This window comes from Alosa pseudoharengus, unplaced genomic scaffold (assembly GCF_046254945.1).
Source record: "Alosa pseudoharengus isolate Yale_2024_CS ecotype anadromous, Long Island Sound unplaced genomic scaffold, YU_APseudo_1.1 YU_APseudo_1.1_scf_24, whole genome shotgun sequence".
Classification (NCBI taxonomy): Eukaryota; Metazoa; Chordata; class Actinopteri; order Clupeiformes; family Clupeidae; genus Alosa; species Alosa pseudoharengus.
The window spans coordinates 24,135,242-24,159,058 of NW_027468689.1; the positions used below are offsets into that span (position 1 = coordinate 24,135,242).

Sequence of the window (23,817 nt, forward strand, 5' to 3'; positions counted from 1 at the left end):
CAGGAACTTGAGTTTCTCATTCTCCAACATCATCTTGATGTAGTCCTTCACAGCACCAGCCTGCAGCACACACACACACACACACACAGAGAAAGACAGAGACATGAGAGAAAGACAGGTATATATTTGTAGTTGGTAATCAAACTGAAGTGTAATTCTGGAGTAATTTGAACCCAGGGTCTTTTTTACCATGACAACGAGTCGAACACCTCATCGGGAGCTAGATTATGTTGAGCGAAGGAGTACCGAGTTAGACCGGCTTTAGCGCTTCCATCGGTAATCGACTTGTACGGACTTTCCCCACAAAATGGAGGCGACCATAAGGTACAGACTTGTAAAACAGTCTTTTTAATAAACTACCGGTACACTTACTAAGTTCGTGACTCTTCGTTTTATGTGTAGGGGCCCTATTCATACTAGGCCTACTGCAGAGGTGTGGGGCTATTTTGAGCATTATTAGTGGTTAAAAAAAATGGCGGTTTGGATACGTTTGGCTCCCTGTCCTCAGTACTCCTTCAATCAATGTAATCTAGCTCAAGTGGGTGTTCGACATGTTTGGTTAAGCAATAAAGCTTGGTCGTTAGATAGATAGATAGATTGATAGATAGATTGATAGATAGATAGATAGATAGATAGATTGATAAATATATTGATAGATCAATATAGATAGATAGATAGATAGATAGATAGATTGATAAATATATTGATAGATCAATATAGATAGATAGATAGATAGAGATAGATAGATAGATAAGTAAAAAGAAAGAAATAACAAAAGAAAGAAAGACACAAAAAGCAGCTTGAATGTGAATACACCGCTCGTTTAAGACTCTCCACTCTTAAACTGGAGCATCTCCTATTTAGCAGCATGGCTACAGGATAAAGTCTCCACACACACACACACACACTGACCCACATGGCTAGCCTCAGCAGACCAAGGTCAAACCACACACGGCAGCCCTGTGCATCACATTCCCATCAGACACACCCACACATACACACACCCACACACACACACACGACAACAAGCTGTCCACTGACCTAAAACCCATGAAGGTTACTGTGTGGGTGTATATGAGGGTGCGTGTGTGTGTGTGTGTGTGTGTGTGTGTGTGTGCGTTTAACACTTATGCTTGTGTGTGTGCGTGCATGCGTTTAACACTTGTGCTCGTGTGTGTGTGTGTGTGTGTGTGTGTGTGTGTGTGTGTGCATGTGTGTTTAGCACTTGTGCTTGTGCGTGGGTTTGGTTGACAGAGGAGAGTGCTCAACCAATCCCACGTGTCCTCTTTTTGCTGTCGGCCTCATGTCACACACCTGTTCGACCCAGCACAGAGCCTGATACCACATGCACACACACCGTGCACGCATGCATGCGTGCGCACACACACACACACACACACTCACACACACACTCACACACACACACACACACACACACCTGAGGCTTGGAGCAGGCCCCTGCCATCACCACCACTGGCAGCAGATGCAGCCGCACGCAGGCTGCCATAATTACCCTCCAAAGATAGTCACACACACACACATTTTCTCACACATACACACACACACCACATGCACACAAACTAATATATCCCCATACACACACACACACCTCATACACAAACTCAAACACACATACCACACACACACACACACACACACACACACACACACACACACACACACACACACACACACACACACACACACACACACACACACACACACACACACACACACACACACACACACACACACACGTGCACAAACATACATACGTATGTACGGACACACACATGCACACACACCCTTCTCTCTTTTCAATGGCACTGTGACTTCTCATTACTGTTTCCTCTTTTTTGGCCTTCTGCAGATTTTTATTTAATTGGTGACCAAAACCGTCTCCTCTGAAGTTGCGGGGTGTGTGTGTGTGTGTGTGTGCTTTGCTCTCCGGGGTAATTGGGAGCAGATGCTGGAGGGGGTAAAAATATACACCCCCCTCCCGGCGCTCACACACACACTCGGTGCTTGCGGCGGCTCGCCAGACCCTGATCACACACTTCAAAAGTGACACCAATTCTGACATGGCCACAGATCTGTTCCCTCTCTCTCGCTTTCTCTCTCTCTCTCACACACACACACACACACACACACACACACGGCTCTCACAGTGGAGGATAAGAACAATCGAAATATTTAATTACCAGATTTATGACTTTAATAAATCTCACAGAAATGAGGGCACCCTCACCCCCCAGTCAGAGCGCGAGCAGACAACTACTCAGCCGTCCCCTCTAACCCCCTAAAAGAAATCAGAAAAGAAACAAAAATAACATAAGAATAAATAATTGAAACAGAGTCCTGAGACTTTAAGTGGCTCTCTAAGTGACAGCCTCTTTATCCACCTCAGCCTGGTACTGGTGGCTAACTGACACCTGACGATGGAGACCCCTTGCGCAGAGGCAGGGAAGATTATTTCTTTAAACTTTGTTTGTCTGCTTACTTCATTGTTTTGTTTTTTAAGTTTCAGGAGTAATTAGCCAGGAATTGCTGTGAGAGGCAGCATGTGTGTGTGTGTGTGTGTGTGTGTGTGTGTGTGGTGTGAGTGTGCAGCCAGTGAGTGATGTGGGCTCGTTAGAAGCCCAAGCGTGTTGCCGTGGCTGTGGCGGATGGAACGTGGAGATGGAGAGAGAGATGGAGATGGAGAGAAAGAGAGAGAGAGAGAGAGAGAGAGAGAGAGAGAGACGGAGTGATGGGAAGCTTTGTTGCCCCCTCTCTCAGTCGCATCCAGCAGCCTTCCTTCATCCAACGCTGCCTCTCTGAAACGGACATGAAAGTCTGCACAGGTGCCTGAAGTTACCATGGAAACCTCCTCAGAGACACACATACACACACACACACACACACAGGCGCACACGCACACACACACACACACACACACACACACACACACACACACAGACACACACACACACGCACGCTCCAAAGTAGAGGAGGAAGAGAGAAGTGTAAAAGTTGCACAAAGGCCGGGTGTGGAAAAGTTAGCTATGAAAATCTTTAAAAAGACGGAGAGACACAACAGAAAAGGTCACAGCGGCACCTGCTCCCGTCCGCTCGCTCGCTCGCTCGCACGCAGGCACCCCCCGGGGACCCGTTCCCATGGCAATGTCAGGGTGACGGCACGCTGAGCCCTGTTGCCATGGTCATAGCCAGCGCAACGTTATGCAGACATTTCTGTGAGCATGATACAAGAATGACTAAAAAAAAAAAAGACACAGGGGGGAAAAGAAAAGAGGAAAAGAGTTGTTCCTCTCTTTTTTCTTTTTCTCTCTCTCCCTCTCCCTCGCTCTCTTTTTTCTCTCTCACCCTCTCTCTCCTGCTGCGGGAGGCTGATTTAGGGCAGGTGTCGGACGCAATGATTCTGCACAGGGGGATTATGCATCCCTGCTGGAGTGTGCGTGTGTGTGCGTGTGTGTGTGTGCGTGTGTGTGTGTGTGTGTGTGTGTGTGTGTGTGATGGTAATGTATGTTTCGGAATTGTATCCCTGCTAGAGAGAGAGTGTGTGTGTGTGTGTGTGTGTGTGTGTGTGTGTGTGTGTGTGTGTGTGTGTGTGTGTGTGTGTGTGTGTGTTTGTTAGTTATGGTAATGTGTGTTCTGGGCTGCATCCCTGCCGAAGTGTGTGTGTGTGTGTGTTATGGTAATGTGTTTTTAGGGGCTCCCCGGAAAGAGGGCCATGTGAGCGATGACCTGGAGCAGCAAACGTACAAGATAAACACCGCCGCCACTACCTACCTCTCCTCTCCTCCCCTCCCCTCTCCTCTGCTGTTCTCCCCCTTTCTCTCCTCTCCTCCCCTCTCCTCTGCTGTTCTCCCCCTTTCTCCCCTCTCCTCCCCTCTCCTCCCCCTTTCTCCCCTCCCCTCTCCTCCCCTCTCCTCTGCTGTTCTCCCCCTTTCTCCCCTCTCCTCTCCTCCCCTCTCCTCCCATGTTCTCTCCTGTTATCCTATCTTTCCCTCTCCTCCACTGTTCTCCTCTTTTCTCCCCTCTCCTCCCTGTTCTCCCCTGTTCTTCTCTCCTTCTCTGTTCTCCTCTCTTCCCCTGTTCTCCTTTTCGCACACTAATTATAATAATGTCCATATTTATTTTATGCTGGTCTCTAGACTTTATTCTTGCACTGTTGCACTGTTGGACTTACTTATTTGCACCATCACCATGACACAGGTGATCACACAGAGCACCTTACCCTTACTATGCACAGACAATCACAGGCTCAGTCCCTGCCTCAGTCATTGCAAGCGTCTCTTGATTAATCACCCACTATGTGGATACTGTTTTTAGAATTGATTTAGATTAAGTGTTATTTAGTATAATTTGTATTTTAGTATATTCTTTATCTTCTACTGTCCTTATTATGACCGCCGCGCATGTCCAAATTTCCGTCAAGGATTCCCGGGACACTGTAAGACCGGGGTACACGAAACTTGGTGGGCATGTAACCCCACATGGATAGCATGGAACCATCGTTTTTCATTTTGATCTGTAGCCCCCCCGCTGGACTGGACCCCCCGAAAGGAGGGTAGGGCAGACACAGTTTTCTGTAAACCTTAGGGTTTAGGAGGACCATTTTTTTTTTGTATGTTAATCTCAAGGGGCTATGTCAACCCATTCCATAACCACTCATTTCATGTATAGCGCCACCTAGTTAAACACAAAAAAGTAAAAATGAGGTGTTTTCATCACAATATCTCTGGCTGACATAACTGCACGAAATTTAAAGTGTAGGATCATTATGACACCCTCCGAATGCATGCCAAGTTTTGTGAACTTTCGTTCATGGGGGGCCTTACAATAAAATAATTTATGTGTACATTTAGTGACGTACACCAACAAGGATTCCCGGGACACTGTAAAACCGGGGTACATGAAACTTGGTGGGCATGTAACCCCACATGGATAGCATGGAACCATCATTTTTCGTTTTGATCTGTAGCCCCCCCGCTGGACTTGACCCCCCGAAAGGAGGGTAGGGCAGACGCAGTTTTCTGTGAATATCTTGATGACCAATTTTTTCCGTATGTTTGCCTCCAGGGGTCATCTTAACCCATTCCATGTGGACACATATAAACAGATACACACGCACACACATACATTCACAGTAATCATACGTATGACACATACTCACACAGTAGACATATGTACGCAGGCATGTACATGCACAAACACAGGCACATACGCAGGCACACACACACGCACGCACGCACGCACGCACGCACGCACGCACGCACGCACGCACGCACGCGTTGTATAAAATGAATTTTACATGTGAAATCTATGAACTAATCATGTTCTGGTACTTGTTGTCTAGCAGATACCAGTGAGAATGCAATTTAGTGAGACAGTTAGAATCATATAGGCCTTTCAGCGTGATTTATTTTTGTGGAAAAAATGTGCTGGACTGGGCGGCGGTCATATTTTGTACCGCTCTGCGGTACATCTAGTTGCTTAATTGTGTTTTTTATATTATATACTTTTAATTACTTTTTTCTGCTGTTAGTGAATGTGTGTGAATGATGTCTGTATGCTACTGAGACCTTGAATTTCCCGTGGGGATCAATAAAGTATCTATCTATCTATCTATCTATCTATCTATCTATCTATCTAACAAGGCCACTCCTACCACGCCTCACACACTAATATTGTTTTACATTAGACGACCACAATGTTCGCATTCTCCAGGAGAATAACACATTCTCCCTGCAGACACCCCCCCCCCCCCCACCCACACACTCACGCACCCACACACACACACACCTGCTCAGAGGGCCCTATGGGACGGGAGCGAAAAGAGACTGCTCGTCCTCTCTTCCTTGTGCTCTCTCTCTCTTTACCTCTCTCTCTGTCTGCACAGCTCCCTTTCTCTCAACTTTTTCTAGAAGGTTCCCTGGAGCGTTAGCAGGACTCACTATGTAGTATAGATATGTGAGTTTGTGTGTGCGCTGGTATCCGTGTACTTGCCAGTATGAGTGTGTGTATGTGTGTGCTGGTATTGGTGTTTCTGACCGTGTGTAATGTGTGTGTGTGTGTGTGTGTGTGTGTGTGTGTGTGTGTGTGTGTGTGTGTGTGTGTGTAAGAGAGGGAGCATTTGAGGTGACACACGGGGATCACTCCCCGACCCCCCCCCCCTCCCCCCGGTTACCTTGGCCACAGCTGTGTGCTTGTACATGCGCGTAATAAGACCCATTACTTCCACGAAGGAGTTATCAGACGCCGCTGCCCCAGAGTCCACACTTCTCATCAGTCTCTCCCACTCCTCCAGACCAGTGCTCGCTTCCTGGGGGAGGAGAGAGGGGGGAGAGTAGGGAGGGAGAGGAGAGGGGAAGAGGAGAGGAGGAGAGAGGAGGGGGAGAGGAGAGGGGGTGGGAGAGGAGAGCGAGGGATAACAAGAGAGGGGGAGAGAGATGAGGAGAGAAAGGGGAGAGGGAGGGAAGGAGAGTGGGAGGGAGGAGGACAGGAAGAGAAAGAGAGAGAGGAAGACCGGTTAGTGAAAGATCTTCTCCCAAAACCCTTCTTTATCCCCTCACACAAACACACACACACACATTTTTTGCTCTAACTCGCTCTGTCTCTCTCTCTCTCTCTCCCTCCCTTCTTCTTTCTCTTGCTCTCTCCCTCCTTCCCTCCATCCCTCTCCCCTCCCTGTCATCTTCGTATGAGCTATAAAGGGCAGAACAATTAATGGTAGCGCCAATTGTGTCCTACTTTCCCTCCTCTCTGCTAACCAAGAGACAAGAATCAGGAAGGAAGGAGAGAGCAAGGGAGAGAGAGAGTGGAAGGGAGGACAGAAGAAAGAGAGAAAGAAAGGAGAGAAGAAAAAAGGCAGAAGACAATTCCCCAAGATGCGGGGCGCTCCTGTCGGAGTTGCGAGGCTAGGTCACATGGGCAGCCCAATTATAGCGCGCTCCTGACAACCCTGCGGGCCAAGATGGACGCACACCGCCGCAACACAATAAATCACCGCCAGCCGCTCAGATTTTACTCTCAAGGTGAAGCGCAACGAGTGCTTAGGAGAGAGAGAGAAAGCGTCTGTGTGTGTGTGTGTGTGTGTGTGTGTGTGTGTAAAGCATGTGAGTAAGTGTGTGGGTGTGTTTGTGCATAAAAATGTGTGTACAGCGTGTGTGTGTTTGTGTGTGTCTGTGTCTGTGTGTAAGGGATGTAAGCGTACGTGTGTTTGTGCATAAGTGTACGTGGGGGTGTGTGCGTGTGAAAGAGAGAGATTTGGGTAAGTCATGAATTCCAGAAAAGGAATTAGAGCATAGAAGAAAGAGGCTGTTGAAGGACGGCAGTGGACGAGTGGCGGCATGGGGAAATTAATTAGTGAGAAGAGGCACTGAGGCAGGGACACACACACACTTTACACAGATTACACACCCACCCACCCACACACACACACACACACACACACACAGCTTACACACCCACACAATCAAACACACTTTACACACAGCTTACATTAACAAATACGCACACACACACACACACACACACGTAGATCTGCATGAACACAGCCATGTGAACGCCTACAAACCAAACTAAACACCCCCCAGCTCAACAAACACAAAATTAATAAACTAAACACAAACAAACTAAACACAAACACTAATGGACAAACAATAATGTAGAGTGGACTAAAATAATGTAGAGTGGATGTAATCAAAACAAAGGGGTGTGTGTGTGTGTGTGTGTGTGTTAGTGCTGGCTAGATTGTTTTTTAAATGCATGCAAAGGGTGAGTAAAAGCAACATACTGCATACATCTGTGGCTGTTGTGAGTTCGTCTGGAGTGTGTGTGTGTGTGTGTGTGTCTGTGTTGAAAATCATGAAATAAGGGAACTAAGTTACTTATCCACGTTGACCCCTATGAGAATTATGGGGCGCTGTGGTGCAAACAGTAGCATCCCAACCGTATATGGATCCATGCGCCCACATGGCCCTGGGCTCCGACTCCAACCCATGATCATCTGACCCCACCCCCCATCTACCACTCATACACCGTCCTGTCTCAAAGCATGCAATAGGCCTCAAAATATGTGTGTATGTGTGTCTATGACATACTTGTAATTGCACTGGTGCAGTGTGTGTGTGTGTGTGTGTGTGTGTGTAATTGTACTGGTGCAGTAAAAGCCATTGACATGATGCATCACTCTGTACCTGCATAGTTAGATGTTTAACTCAGACGTAAGTGTGTATTTGAGTATGTATTTAAGTGATAGATTTACACTATGTGTTTTCCATTAATGTACTTGAAATGATATACAGGTACATAATGTATATATGTACTTGTACATTATTGCGTGATGTGCATTTATGTGTGTGACATGTTCCCAGACATTCATATATGAAGACTTAACATGTCAATGTGTGTTTGAAATAGAACGCTGGAATGAGAAAGTGTGTGTGTGTGTGTGTGTGTGTGTGTGTGTGTGTGTGTGTGTACAGTACAGTATATACACACACTCATAGAGTGCACACACACACACAAACACACACACACACACACACACACACACACACCTGTCAGGCAGTGATTTATGGGCTTGTTGAGCAGGTAAGCAGCTGGAGGTAGCAGTAGAATGTGCTGTGCACGCACTCTTCTGGCCACCACACACACCCCTACACACACACCTACACACACACACACCTCTACACACACACATCTACACACACACACCTCTACACACACACACACCTCTACACACACACACCCCTACACACACACACACCTCTACACACACATCTACACACACACACACACACACACCTCTACACACACACACACCTCTACATACACATCTACACACACACACCTCTACACACACACACACCTCTACACACACATCTACACACACATACCTCTACACACACACACACCTCTACACACACATCTACACACACACACCTCTACACACACACACACCTCTACACACACATCTACACACACACACACCTCTACACACACACACACCTCTACACACACATCTACACACACACACACCTCTACACACACATCTACACACACACACCTCTACACACACACACACCTCTTTCCGTACCTCTCTCTCTCACACACAATCACTTATACACATACAAAGATTTGAACGCAAACACAGTCACATGAACATACAGTATATACAATACAACACACAAACACACACACACACACACACACACACACACACACACACACACACACACACACACACACACACACACACACACACACACACACACACACACACACAGGTAAAAGAGGAAAAGGTGTGCTGGTGTGAAAGTTTGGTGTCAGGGGACAGAACAAGGGAAAGGAAGTTCTAACAGTGGGAGCTGGAGTGTGTATGTGAGTGTGTCTGTGTGTGTCGGTGTGGGACAGCTGTGCTCTAGGCAACAAAACAGAAATATTAACACACACACACACCGCAAGATCTGACCACAAACAGCCAGGTCATGCATATTTCTACAAACATCACATACATACACAACCTCCTTCCAATCTGCTCTCCTGACAAGAAGTGGAAGAGGAAGAGGATGAGGAAGAGGAGGGGTGTTAAAAATGAGCGAGATGTATCCGAGATGTACGGGGTGCGATGCTGGCTGGCCACCGGTCTGCACATAATTTAGATCAGGAGGATGAAGCACTTCAACCACATGAATATTTCACACACACACACACACACACACACACACACACACACACTGCTCCTGTGTCACTTCGAACACATGAGAGAGAGAGATGAATGAGAGAGTGAGAGAGCAAGAGAGAGAGAGCGAAAGAAGGGGATGAGAAAAAAGACTGGGGACAAGTGAGACAAAATGATAATTAGTGTTAATCGGATCCTATTGCCTAGCAACAGAAAGAGGGTGGGGGGCTGCAATAATGCGGTAATGAAACCTATATTTAGACACCCTCTCTCTCCATTTCTCTCACTCCATTTTCCCCCTCTCTCTCCCTCTTTCTTCCTCTGCATTTCCTCTCCTGCTTTTTCTTCTTCCATCTCTCTTTCTCGATCCATCTCTCTCTCTCTCATTTATTCTGCCTCTCCTATGTGGACAGCTCTTTCTTCCTCTCTCCTTCTCTTTCATATCTCTATCCCTCTCTTTCTCTCTGACTCCTTTTTTCTTCCTCCATCTGTCATTTTCACTATGTCCATCTCTGTCACTTTTTTAAATCTATTCCTCATCTTTCACACACACACACACACACACACACACACACACACACACACACACAACCTATGGAAGATCAGCAGCAGGAATATGAGGCTGTGAGTAGTAGCTCAGTCGGTGTGTGTGTGTGTGTGTGTGATGAGCCTTGGTGGCATCTTTGTGCCGGTCAAAGGGGATTCTCTAGAATGTGTGTGCACAGGAGTGTATGTCTGTGTACATGCACACATTTGTGTCTATACGTGCGTGTGTGTGTGTGTGTGTGTGTGTGTGTGTGTGTGTGTGTGTGCTTTAACCATTTTTGGTGTTACTTTTACCCTGTACTGTAGCACTTGAGATTTGCTGAGAATGTAAAGTGTGTTACAAATAAAATGTATTATTATTATTATTATTTGTATACAGTATGTGTTACCTTGGCGGCGTCTTTGGGCAGGTCGAAGGGGATGCGCTGGCGTATTTTGGGGGGCAGCTGCGTGAGCACCTGGGCCTTCTGCCTGCGGATCATGACCTCACCCAGGCGGCGGTGTAGCTCGTCCAGGTGGGAGGCGCCACGGCAGTCCCACTGACGACGCGCCCCGAAGTATCTGCAGAGCGGAGATAAGGGAGGTGTCCGCCACACACACACACACACACACACACACACACACAGCAAAGCCCCTTTTAAAAGTGCACAGACAGCGAAGCCTTTGTTGTGTTTATTTATGCGTGTGTGTGTGGGTATGCGGGGACAGAAGTAAATTAAGTGTGTGTGTGTGTGTGTGTGTGTGTGTATATATGTATGATTGAAAATCTGTGGTGCATGGTATTTACCAGACAAACAGACAAATCCCCCCCCTAGACCTGCCCACCCCTCTCTATACTCATACATTTCCTGACTGACAGGCAGGTGGATAAGCCGAAAAGAGAAACAGTAAACAAACAAACAAACAAACACGATACTCAGGGAAGCAGAGTGGTTCAATGTGTCCCTGAGGCCAGCCTGTAATTTGTGCTCTCTCACTCACACTCACACACATTCACTGCTCAGGTTGCACGTGCCGAACCAGTCACCTTCACTGACGTAACTGAGAGAATGTCGCCACCATCGTCATGCCGACCAACACCTCTTCCTCTCGCTTTCTCGCCCATGTACTGACTCCACCTGATGACTCTGTGTGAGGTATGTGTGTGTGTGTGTGTGTGTGGATGAGAGAGAGAGTCTCTGGATGAATGTGTGTTTGAGCGTGTGTGTGTATGAACGAACACATGTATGTGCACACATTGTAAGGGAAAGACTATGAGGGGCCAGTCGTGGCCTACTGGTTAGGGCTTCGGGCTTGTAACCGGAGGGTTGCCGGTTCGATCCCCCGACCAGTAGGAACTGCTGAAGTGCCCTTGAGCAAGGCACCTACAGAAACCCCTCACTGCTCCCCGAGCGCCGCTGTAGCAAGGCAGCTCACTGCTCCAGGTTAGTGTGTGCTTCACCTCACTGTGTGTTCACTGTGTGCTCTGTGTGTTCACTACTTCACAGATGGGATAAATGCAGAGACCAAATTCATTGTATGCACTAAGTAATACTTGGCTGAGAAACCTGATTAAATTAAATTAAATTAATTAAAATGAAATTATGAGTGTATGTATGTATGTATGTATGTATGTAAGTGCGTGCGTGCGTGCGTGCGTGCATGCGTGCGGCTACCCGACCCAAGCCCAACGGGTCGGATTGGGATTTATGTAACCGTGACAACGCATGTGCATTTCACCAAAAAAACAAAGCAAATTAAGTATAGGCCAACAATGTGAAGGTAGGCCTATTTGCGTTGCATACTGTGGTAAAGACATAGGTTACGGCAGTGGTTCTTAAACTGGGGGTCAGGACCCGCAGGGGGGTCGTCAAAAATATTGGAGGGGTCGCGAAATGATTTGCATCTAGATTAAAGACATTTTCTAAAGGTTTTTAATCAAAGGCTGCCATTGACATAATGCCTTTGGTGATGACATAGCACATCATCTGTGTCGGGCTCGGGACGGGTTCGGACATAAAAATGAAAATGCCTGTCGGGTTCGGACGCAACTCTGTCGGACACGGGCCGGGTTTGTACAGAAATTTGCGGCCCGAAGCCCACTCTAGTGTGTGTGTGTGTGTGCGCGCGCGCGCGTGTGTGTGTGTGCGCACATGTGTGTGTGTCTCTGCAGTGACTTCTTGTGCGGTGCCATTCTCTGCTTTGTTTAGCATGACTCACACCAGACACTCAAGACAGCGGTGTGGTAATGAAAAGCCATTAGTCGATTTCTCTCTAGGATCAAGGCTGCCTTTAGAGAGGGAAATAGCTGCCATCTCTCTCAATGGGACAGGAAGCTTCCTCAAGCAACACAAAACATTACTAATCCATCTACCTGCCATGAACTCATTCACATCTTACTCAAATTAATTAAAATGGTCAGAACTGTCAAAAAGACAACAGGCAGGGTGTAAAATGCTTATTAATAAATTGTGTATGACAATGAATTAATCGACTTTTGGGTGTTTGTTTGTGTGTACAGTGTAGCTTGCCTGTAGTGTGCATTGCAGTACTGTTTGGCATAATCAGACCAGGTTCCAAACCTCCGGGGGTATAGGGCATCAATCTGCATGAAGAGCTGATAAAAAAAGATGAGATGAGATGAGAACAAGCTGGTGCTAAGATACAGACAGACAGACAGACAGAGACAGACAGAGACAGACAGACAGAGAGCACGTTAAGTTTCGTTGTGACAATGTTTTACAATGGCAAATAAATGATTCTGTCTGTCAGACAGGTAGGCAGGAAGGCAACATGGCTTGTGTCATTGTTTTGATACCTTCAGTTGGCGTGGACAAAGGGAGGGGTCGCTCAAGAACAGCGTTTCGCACCTAGCCCCCCTCAGGCTTTCATGTGCTGCATCGGATGAAGGCAGAGTCGCTGTGTGTGTACGACTGTGTGTGTGTGTGTGCGCATGTGTGTTTCATCGAAAATGGCACAGAGAGACGAGTACTAATACAAACAGGCTTCAAGGAAATGGGGACAATAGAACACTAGAGTTCCAATGTAACATTTCACCACTGAACTGTCTTTGAATAGCCTCCACAGTTGCAGTTGTTTCAAATAAGAAGCAGTATGTCAACACAACATGTGTCTGCATGTATATATGCAGTGGGAAGTGACTCCTTTTCATTTGTGTGTGTGGGGATGTGCAAAGTTGAAGTTTAATTTGGACGTGCACAAGTGAAGCTGCAAGAATTCATTAAAACTCAAAACCTAAAATGCAGAAAAAAATGCCCCCACCATGTGCGTTTTCACACACACACACACACACACACACACACACACACACACACACCTCTCATTCTGAGCGAGTGTGGCATTAACAATGACATTTTTATTTTTATGGTTTGTGTTAACATTCCCAGCATATTCCCTTCCTCCCCTAAGCCAGAGACAGACCCGAGCTCGGAAACACACAACAGCTGGAGTTGTCACACACCACGCAACGCGACGGCACAAAAAAAAAAGCCTCACATCTCCACCGTCCAGCATTCCTCTGCCGCCGCGTCGCCCAACGCCGCGTTCCCCGCGTGTGATAACAGACGTGCAATGAGGCCCATTGTGTCTGAACAAGCGGCGAGGGAATTTGTTCTGCGTGTTCGTGGGATAATAACAGCTAATTACTTAAACTCAGTTTCACATCAGCTTTTTTCTGCATATGCATGCATAACTGCATTTGTGTTGAGCAAGCCTAGCATCACCCACATATACCTATAATACCTGGAAAACACACACACACAAACTCTCTTTCGAGTGCATGTACACACACTCACTTTAGAGCGCACACACACACACTTTCTCACACAAGCTTTGTTTTACTCATACATCACTTTGTTTCACTCACACACACACACACTGAGGGGGAGAGACACAGATGAAACACTAATGCTCAGGCTGTTAGAAAAGATAGGGAGAGAAGGAGAAGGAGAGGGAGGGAGAGAAGGAAGGAGAGAGAGAGGGAGGGAGAGAAGGAAGGAGAGAGAGAGAGGGAGGGAGAGAAGGAAGGAGAGGGATAAACATGAGTGAGAGCAGTCTGAGAGAAACTGAGTGAGACATATTGAAAGAGAGACAGAGGTAAAAAGAGAGAGAGAGGATGAAAGAGTGAAAATAGGATAGAGAGAGAGAGAGAGAGAGAGAGAGAGAAACAGGGCTATAACAACAGTAAAAGCAGGAGTGACAGATGAGGATACAAACCAACTGAAAAAGGATAGAAAAGAGAGAGAGAGAAAGAGAGAGAGAGAAAGAGAGAGAGAGAGAGAGGTGTAGACGATGGCAGTAATGTGTGGCTCTTACAGATAGCAATAAAAGTGCAGGTAGCCGTGGAGGCGACCGCTTTGAGACCAGCAAGTCCCACGGCAGACATTGTTAAGGCGCTCAAACGCGAGGGCTTACCGAGTGGGAACGAGAGAGCAGGCGAGGGAGAGAGAGAGAAGAGGAGGAGGAAAAAGATGTACAGAAAAAGGAAGGAAGGAAGGAAAAAAAAAACATCATCTCCTTTCAGACCACGGAGCCGAGGCTGAGCATCTCCAATTCACGGCGGCTTCCAGCAGGCCAACAGGGTTAAGTAAATATCTGTGCCTGTGAAATATTTAAGGCCAGAGCCGAAGGTGAAAGCAAAGCTCCTGAAAATGGAATGAGGCCTGTGTGTGTGTTTGTGTGTGTTTGTGTGTGTGTGTGTGTGTGTGTGAATGTGTGTGTGTGTGTGTGTGTGTGTGTGTGTCACAGCTCTTCAATCTCAGCAGACAGAGCAGACAGACAAGGCATCAGAAGTTTAATGGCAGGCTCCCATTACTTTATAAAGCTGCAAGGTGTTTCATTAAAACCAGACAGTTTGATTAAAGCATCCAGGGACATACACACACAAACACACAACTCTGTTGGGTGAGGCCTGGGAAATGATAGCTCTTAAATGTCCAGATCAGATACCTCAGGAGCTGCTTTGGCAAGTGGACCTCCTGGCTCCTGGCTCGAGTCCCGTGTAATAGCAGAGGGCGATCTATACACGAGGTGTTTATGCTCTAACAAATGCGTTTAGAAGAATGTGAAGGCTTGAGAATCTGATCTGGTTTAAATGAGCGCGGCATCTCTCAGCGCCAGGCGCTGCCGGAGTCTTCATCGATCTGCTGGCGTCAACACACACACACGAGAAGAGCATCACACTGCTGTCTCTGAGGACTTCGCTACAGGAAGTGTGTGTGTGTGTGTGTGTGTGTGTGTGTGTGTGTGTGTGTGTGTGTGTGTGTGTGTGTGGTTTTGATAGTTGCAGAGAGGGGAAAGCAGGTGAATGCATTAACATATCGAGTATTTTCAGGTTGCAGTCAGTAGGCAGTTTTAATATGGATAAAATGTTGCTGGTCCTGTAAGAATTATGAAGTTCTCATAGAATAAGGAGACAGTTTTGTTTCACAACATTTCAGGGCATTTTGTACATGTTATGCACGCTGTGGATTAATTTCAAGTATATATGCAAGAAGTTATGAATTATGGAGCCAGAATGCCGAAACGCAAACAACTGTGATAAATAGCCTGGAACTGAGAAAGGAAGCATTGAATACATAAATATATGCATATTTTTGTATATATACGGTATGCATATCAATATACACATGCATATTAAGTGTTATTGTGTATATATGCATACGGTTCCTCTAAAGCCATTCTGATCATGTGTTCAAAACTAATAACTTCCTGTTTCCTGTTTCGTTATCTCATAACTTATCCATGATTTCTTCATAAACCGTTAATGACATTTCTTTTTGTGTGTAGGTTACAAAAGGTCAGTCACACACACACACACACAAATTAAACAACCTTTTCCATTCCTTTTCTAATAGGCTAGTTAGGCTATATCACTTCATATGGAAACTGCATCAGATGCGAGGGCATTTCTTGTATATTTAAAGTGGTTCTCATTTGTATAATTGTAAGTACCTTTAAGACAAAGCTGAGGTCAACACCTTAACTTTGTTATTACAAATTCATATGTTTTGAGATGAGATAAGAACCTTAAAGTCACCATCTAAATACCCGCATTGCACCAAATACAAACACCCTTTAAGCCTGTTGATATTTATATACAGATGTACAACTGGACAAGTTTTATAATACATTTGTATGTGTGTATGTTTGTCTATGTGTATGCTCAGCTGGAGAGGATGTTCTCATGTGTGTGTAAGCATACTAGGGAACATGGTATGATTCTGCAAATTTGAAATGGTCATGGGGTATGCAAGTATCTGCTCTTTTTGTTACAGCACAGTTGGATGAGTGTGTATGTCTATGTGTGTATCTGTGTGTGTGTGTATGTATGTGTGTCTTTCTGTCTGTCTCTGACAGACTGTTAGATGTCTGCTGTATCTAATTGTATTGCCGTAGTGTGTTTGTGTGGGTGCTGGCACCTCTGGTCTCCCCAGCATGTGTGTGTGTGTGTGTGTGTGTGTGTGTGTGTGTGTGTGTGTATAAATACCTACTCTGGTCTGCCCAGGGCGGTTTCTGTGTGTGTGTGTGTGTGTGTGTGTGTGTACCTCTTCGGGTCTGCCCAGTGCTGGTGTGCCGGTCAGCAGTATGGCTCGGCTGGCGCTCTGGATGATGGGTACCAGCAGTTTACTCCGCGCTGCGTTACGAGACTTGAGGTAGTGTGACTCGTCTACCACCACCACCTGGAACTTCTGCTTGGTCAGAGCCTCCACTAGGTGGCGTGCGTCCGTGGTCAGCAGCCCGTAGCCCAGAACAGTCACCTTACTGCGGCCTATGCCCCTTCCCATTCAACACAGACAATCATTATTAAGAGACTACTGAATCACAGCATAACATCGTCATTATAGCGAATAACAGCATAACATCGTCATTATAGATGTAATATCGACTGACAACATAACATCATCATTATAGATGTAATATTGACTGACAACATAACATCGTTATTATAGATGTAATATTGACTGACAACATAACATCGTTATTATAGATGTAATATTGACTGACAACATAACATCGTTCTTATAGATGTAATATTGACTGACAACATAACATCGTCCTTATAGATGTAATATTGACTGACAACATTACATCATTTAAGAAACAAAATAACTGAGGCACTCCTGTATTTAATAAAAAGCCTTTATTAAATACTGGCTTTTGACTTTTAGTCTTCATCAGCCTCAATTCTTTTGTTTCTTCATTGATGACTTAGAGGCCCATTTTGATGAGCACCCTGTAGTTTCACTGCAACAAACATTTTTCAATCAGTGAAGCGTTTCACTTTCTTTTTTAAAACATCATCATAATAGACGGAATACAGACTGACAACAGTGCATCTTTACTAACTACTGCCTGCTACATACAGTTAGGGATGTAACGGTATGAAAATTTAACCTCACGGTTATAGTGACCAAAATTATCACGGTTTTCGGTAGTATCACGGTATTGACAAAAGTGTGTTCAATATGTTCAGAAAACACTGATAGGCCTACACAAGCTGAAATAGTTTCAAAAAGTGTCCCATACACTTTTTTCTTCATGTTTAATTGGCTATGTGCTTATAGCTTAACTTACCCTACCATAACTTGGAGTTTGCTATATCTGTTATTTGGATGCAATGAATGAGACCAAAGTGAGCGTTCAAAATAAAACTTTAGGCTACTGTATTCTCCTGATAACGTAAGTGGAATAGATTTAATGTGGACGCGAACATAAAAAGATGCAGAGTCCGCCTTTTAAAATCAACCGTGATAATCATGATATTTGAAATGAAAACGGTAATTGTTATCGTCAACATTTTTATCGCGGTTTACCATTATACCGGTAATCGTTACATCCCTACATACAGTACAGACTCATACCACAGAATCAGTACTGACCACCTACTGACTGATAGCATAGCATCCTACTGACTGAAGCACACGACATAGAGGTGCTGACATTTTTAACTGATAAGTATGGTAAGTAATAATGGATTTTATTGAGTGCCGCCGACAAAGATAAACTGAATTGTTATCAACACGGTGGCGGTGGCAGAGTTCGACGCTGGTGCGCGGGGTTGTATTGAAAACAATGGAATCTAATGTAATCAAACGTCGACTATATGCGGAGGTCTTTAGTGACTAAAGGGCTGTGGGCACCGGTGCTGACATGAGTGCGGCCCACTCCGCTCCGATGTCCGCAGCGTTTAACTCCTGATTAATACAAGAGCATTGCATTACACTGGACTGCATGTGGCTCAGCCTTGGGCTAGACACCAAAAGGGCTGCATACACACAGTTTAACCCAGACCAGGTATTCACTGAGAAATCCGACGAGTTTTCACATAGATCTCCGTTTCTCCGTGTCACTGAGTACTGTCGGTACAAAAAAACCGAAAACAATTGTGCTGTAGCTGCCTGGCTGTGTTAGCTACTGGCACCGGTACACCGGTAACGGATGACGTAAGCCCATGTAAAGTTAATTAGATGCGTCTCCAGCACTGCATTCAATGCAAGCGTCTGTGAGCACCGTAAGCGTTGAGCTTTGAGTGTGGTAACTCTTCGCATAAGACTGGACGCCAGTGAGATTAGAGCACCTTTGAGATTATTTCAGTGTGACATTCAGCTTCATAACGCAATCTTCTAAACTCCTATGAACCTCAACCATGAACGTTTACTGGTTTTTACTGGAAGTTTATTGAGAGGTTCTACCTTTTATTACAATCGCAAAAAATTACTCACACAGACAGACTTAAGTCGGTGTTACTGTAAAACAAAGATACTGTCTATGACAGATTGCAGTCACCGACACATGAGATGTTTAGATATGTGAAAACTAGAACAAAGCACAATAATATTACTACATGACTGATTGAGTGGTCCTCATTTAAGCCTGGATATTTAACTAATTACCTAGTTTATGGACCACTATAACCAACCGATTTGCAGCACACCAATATGAAATCTGTGAGTTGTAGAAGCCGTGAAAGGGTTAAGCACTTAAATATCATGCACGCCACAGCAGAGTCCTCACCAGGGGCTCTGCAGTAAATGTTACCATGGTAGCGACATGCAGGTCAACTTAACCCCAGCACTGAAATTCACAGAATGAACAAACCAATTTGTGCCGAGTCTCTTTTTAGAAGCATCAATAACACATAAAAAAGGGAAGAAAAGGAGATGAAGAATAAGGAAAAGGCAAAGAAAAATAAAAGTCGGAGCTGTTCTAACAAAGGCTCTCACTAACAACCTCTCCTCCCTGCGCCACAGTAGGTCTGCTACCACTAATTGTCTTCATCCATAACAAACATTATTTCTCACATGGTACACATGCAGAAGGGCTTAATGACCGCACAGCGTGGAGTGGACAGAATACCCCACGGAAGATCTATGGCTAGCACACTAGGCTTGAGGATATAGCGGTTATATCAGTCTGCGTGCGCGTGCGTGTGTGTGTGTGTGTGTGTGTGTGTGTGTGTGTGTGTGTATGTCTGATTGCTGGATAAGAGTGTCTGTCTGTCTGTCTGTCCTGGAGGTCTGTGTAGTGCTTGGACATTTCTGCTGGTCAGTTTGATTTTAGGGGGGATCGTTTTTGTGGACATGTTCTTCTCCTGGGGGACGGAGGACAGAGCGCCTCACCAAAGCCAAATGTGTCAGCACAGCAGGGCCGGCAAACTCACACTTCAGCAGAACACAACGAACGAAACCATGGGTCTCTCTCTCTCTCTTTCTTTCTTTCTTCCCCTCTCCCTCGTTCTCTTTCTCCCCCTCTCTCTGACCATTTCCTTTTAAGGAAAACTGTAACGAGGTCCACCATGACCCTCCGTATCTGCAATGGCCACAAGTAAATGAGCAAGCAGGCTACACTAAAATAACTTCCTAACGAGACAAGACAACATAATCACAGAAGGGGCGAGCTCATTTCACCCCCGACACACAGCACACAAACATCCCGACAACTTCTCCATCCAGCCCCACTGCTCACACATAATTTCCCGGCCAATTCCAGCATTAGGCCTGTTGGGGATTGTCTACTCGCTACTAGACCCAATCTTATCATCTCTGACACCACCTAAATGTTTCTTAGCAGACAAATAAAACCAACGAACCAAGAGCACACAAATGCAACTAAATGATAGACCAACAGCTGACAAATCCAGCAGCCAACATATACAACCAAATACGGATCACATCCATCTCTGCCCTATAATATTGGAAAGAAAGCTAGCTAGCTGTTTTTTCCAGCTTCACTGTTCTTTTGAGCCAAACACTCAAAACAGACAAAAACAGACACCCGTATCCACCACCTGAACACACAAGAAGAGATATGTTACAACGCAAGACTCAATTTTCACTATAGTCAAAGACAAAAGCAAATGCCCACAAAGCATTACCATTCACAGGCCCATAACCTAGACAATCAAAGGGGAATGATGTGTTAAAGTGGCCAAGTATAAAACTCGAGTTGAGTCTTAAACAAAGATACTGTCTATGACAAATTGCAGTCATCTTTTATGAATATTAGTTTGAACAAAAGGGTCTGAGAAAGAGAACAGTGGGTGGTTAGAAAGTAAAAATTCTACCACACTTACTTTATTTATGGTCCACTATAACCAACCGACACATGAGAGGTTTAGATATGTGAAAACTAGAACAAAGCACAATATTCCCTCCTCAAGCACCACTACTTACTACATGACTGATTGAGTGGTCCTCATGTAAGCCTGGATATTTAACTAATTACATTACCTAATTTATGGACCAATTTTTTAATACATTTTTTATTTTATTTTATAGCACACCAATATGAAAGGATCAGACAGTATCTTTGTTTTACGTGCCATTTCATCTGTGTCCGTGGTATTACAAGAGAGAACTGTGCAAAGCTAGCTGGTTAGCATGTTTTTGATATTACTCTACATCGAACTGTTTATCTATTCATATCTATTAGCATGTTTTTGATATTACTCTACATCAAAATGGTTATCTATTCATATCTATTAGCATGTTTTTGATATTACTCTACATCAAAATCGCTATCTATTAGCATATTTTTGATATTACTCTACATCTAAATGGTTATCTATTCATATTCTGCGGCTATTTCTAAGTCAGTTTTGAAGTTTTTAAAATGTTTTAAAATCCAACACATTGCCCCTGAGGTGAGGTGAGACGAGACGTACGTGGTGTCGGACTTGCTCTCCACCAGGTTGATGTCTCCAGGCAGCAGCTCTGGCACCCAGCGCTCCAGCTCCTCGATCCACGGGTACCGCAGCGACGACGGCACCACCACCAGCAGAGGCCACTGCTGCCGGTAGATGTAGGCCACGGAGATGGCCTGGATGGTCTTTCCCAGGCCCATCTGTGAGAAGCAGAAACCTCATCACTACTACTCATGTGCGACTACAAAAAAACAAAGCAAAGCTAAGTCAAAAGAAAACACAAAAAGACGCAAATTTAACCAAATATGGTTCATTCTGTGAAAAACTTCTGCCTTTTCTTCAGAATGACACCATGCTGTCCAAAGTTTTTACAGTCATTGACCATTACCCTAACCTGCACATAATAACTGTAACACGGGACCACAAAACCACAACAAACCCATCTACCCCAGCTCTGTAGATCTGCAATCAAATGCTTTATTCCTATTTCGTTTTAAACATATAATCATCTCCCATCTGATCTTAGCTAATAAAGATGGGCAAAGCAGTTTGCTATAGTCTGTAGTCCATCTTTAGGATTATGTGATGAACAAAAGCTCCGGGATGTGTTAGCCAGGTGTGTGTGTGTGTGTGTGTGTGTGTGTGTGTGTTTGTGTGTTAAGTGGGTAAAGAAATCTGTGCATGATGAGTGGGACTCATTGAGAGATTGGGAGTCTGACTGTGGAATAAATTTGTGTCGTGGCTGATAACAGGAGGTCTGACAAATGCACAGGAGAGATGAAAGACGGCACAGCAGGCTAAACAGAATTATGCACGCCAAGAAAAGAAGAGGAGAGAGGATGGGGAAAAAAAGAGAAAAAAAAAAGAGAAAAGCATATTTTCATGTTGCCTTACCTCATCTGCAATCATGCATCTGAAAACCAGAGGAGGGAAAACAAAACATGAGATAAACAACAAGGAATTGTCACAGCAGGTACAAAAAGAACCAAAACAAAAACACACAGTATTTCCTCCTAAATAAGAACCTAGAATGTTCTAAAACTGCTAAACCATTGGAGACCCACCACATCCATTACAATTGGCCAGGAATTTTAGCACAAGCACAGATAATTAACTTGAAACAAGGCTTTTTTTCTGGGTCTCTCAAATCAGTGACACGAGGGCCAGGCAGAGTAGAGAGAAGAGGAGAGGAGCACATATTGATCCCAACATTATTGCAGTATCTGAGCTTCCTGTCTGCTGAACATTGCTCAGGATGGATCATTTTACAGACACCTGGATGCACACAACCTTCAATTTGAGGAGCGTTTGCAGAGAGAGAGAGAGAAAGAAAGCGCACGAGCGCGAGAGAGTGAGAAAAACGCAGGTCAATCTTGGCGGTGGGTGTGTAATTTGCGACGGCACAGAGGACCACTTCCTCTACTTCCTGCTCTCCTCAGCACCCGCGTCTTCGCCGGCCTCCCGTGACCCGCCGTGACAATTAAGGCGGTCTTCAATAAATCAGAAGGCATTAGGCCAAGCACAGGGGAGCGCATGGACCCCTCATCAAAATAAATTAGCTCTTTATTGAGTTTCACACTTTCCTGCGTTGGGGTGAAAAAATCAATAAAATCAGAGAAACAGGGGAATTTCATTTCTGCTCTGCAGGGGAGATCTTGGCGAGAGAGAGAGAGAGAGGGGAGAGAAAGAGAGTGGGGGGGGGGGGGTGGTTGTGCTTGTCAAAAATTCAGGATGCTGAAATGTCCTCTCTGCAGGTGAACGGAACTAATGACAGTGCAGGACTCTCGTGGGAGACGTTAGAAGAAAAATACACTTTCATGGTTTTCTCTCTCAATTTGTGCGAGCGCCCCGATGCACAGTCAGAGAAATGTATTAGCACAAAGAGCAGAGCTTTGAATTAACAAAGGAAAATGCCCAGCGCAGCTCTTAGAACCGTTCCAGAAGCAAATACAGACACCAAAATAGTCTACCCCCAAAAATGACCTGTTTAAAAGCGTTGAGCTAGTTGTTAACTTACGTTCTACAAAATGACTTAGATAGGGGTCTGCGTTTCACCCTCTTCTCAGCGAAGGATGGCAACTTATTAGTATGCTAATATTTCAGAGGCAGGAGTGGCTGTTGTGTGATTCTGTGATAATGAACACACCACATGTCTGACAGAGAGAGGGATAGAGAGGGATGGAGAGGGATGAGAGAGGGATAGAGAGATGAGAGGGATGGAGAGAGGTGGGGTGGGAAGCAGTCCTAATTCCTTCTTCATTTACATTTGTCCCCTTCAGTTGAAAAGCGTGATTAATGTGCCGGTCGCTGCCGGTGGTTTTGTCTAATTGCTTGAGCACTCTCTTCTTGTCTGCCATAACACACACATACACACACACACATACAAACACATACACACACGCACACACACACACACACAATGGGAGGCTCTAGTCAGGTG

At 45.2% G+C, this 23,817-nt stretch overlaps 1 protein-coding gene across 1 annotated transcript in view; it reads right to left on the reverse strand.

Annotated features, from left to right (window-relative positions):
* Positions 1-23,817, reverse strand: part of zranb3 (zinc finger, RAN-binding domain containing 3) — a 71,342-nt gene that overhangs the window by 44,104 nt on the left and 3,421 nt on the right. Inside the window, exons 2-8 of the mRNA XM_076303535.1 lie at positions 22,272-22,290; positions 21,399-21,577; positions 16,780-17,011; positions 12,745-12,830; positions 10,624-10,795; positions 6,191-6,325; positions 1-60 (exon numbers count right to left, since the gene is read on the reverse strand). The exon at positions 1-60 is cut by the window's left edge and continues 60 nt beyond it. Of these exons, the coding sequence (XP_076159650.1) occupies positions 1-60; positions 6,191-6,325; positions 10,624-10,795; positions 12,745-12,830; positions 16,780-17,011; positions 21,399-21,577; positions 22,272-22,290 (883 nt within the window). The remainder of the gene's footprint in view (positions 61-6,190; positions 6,326-10,623; positions 10,796-12,744; positions 12,831-16,779; positions 17,012-21,398; positions 21,578-22,271; positions 22,291-23,817) is intronic.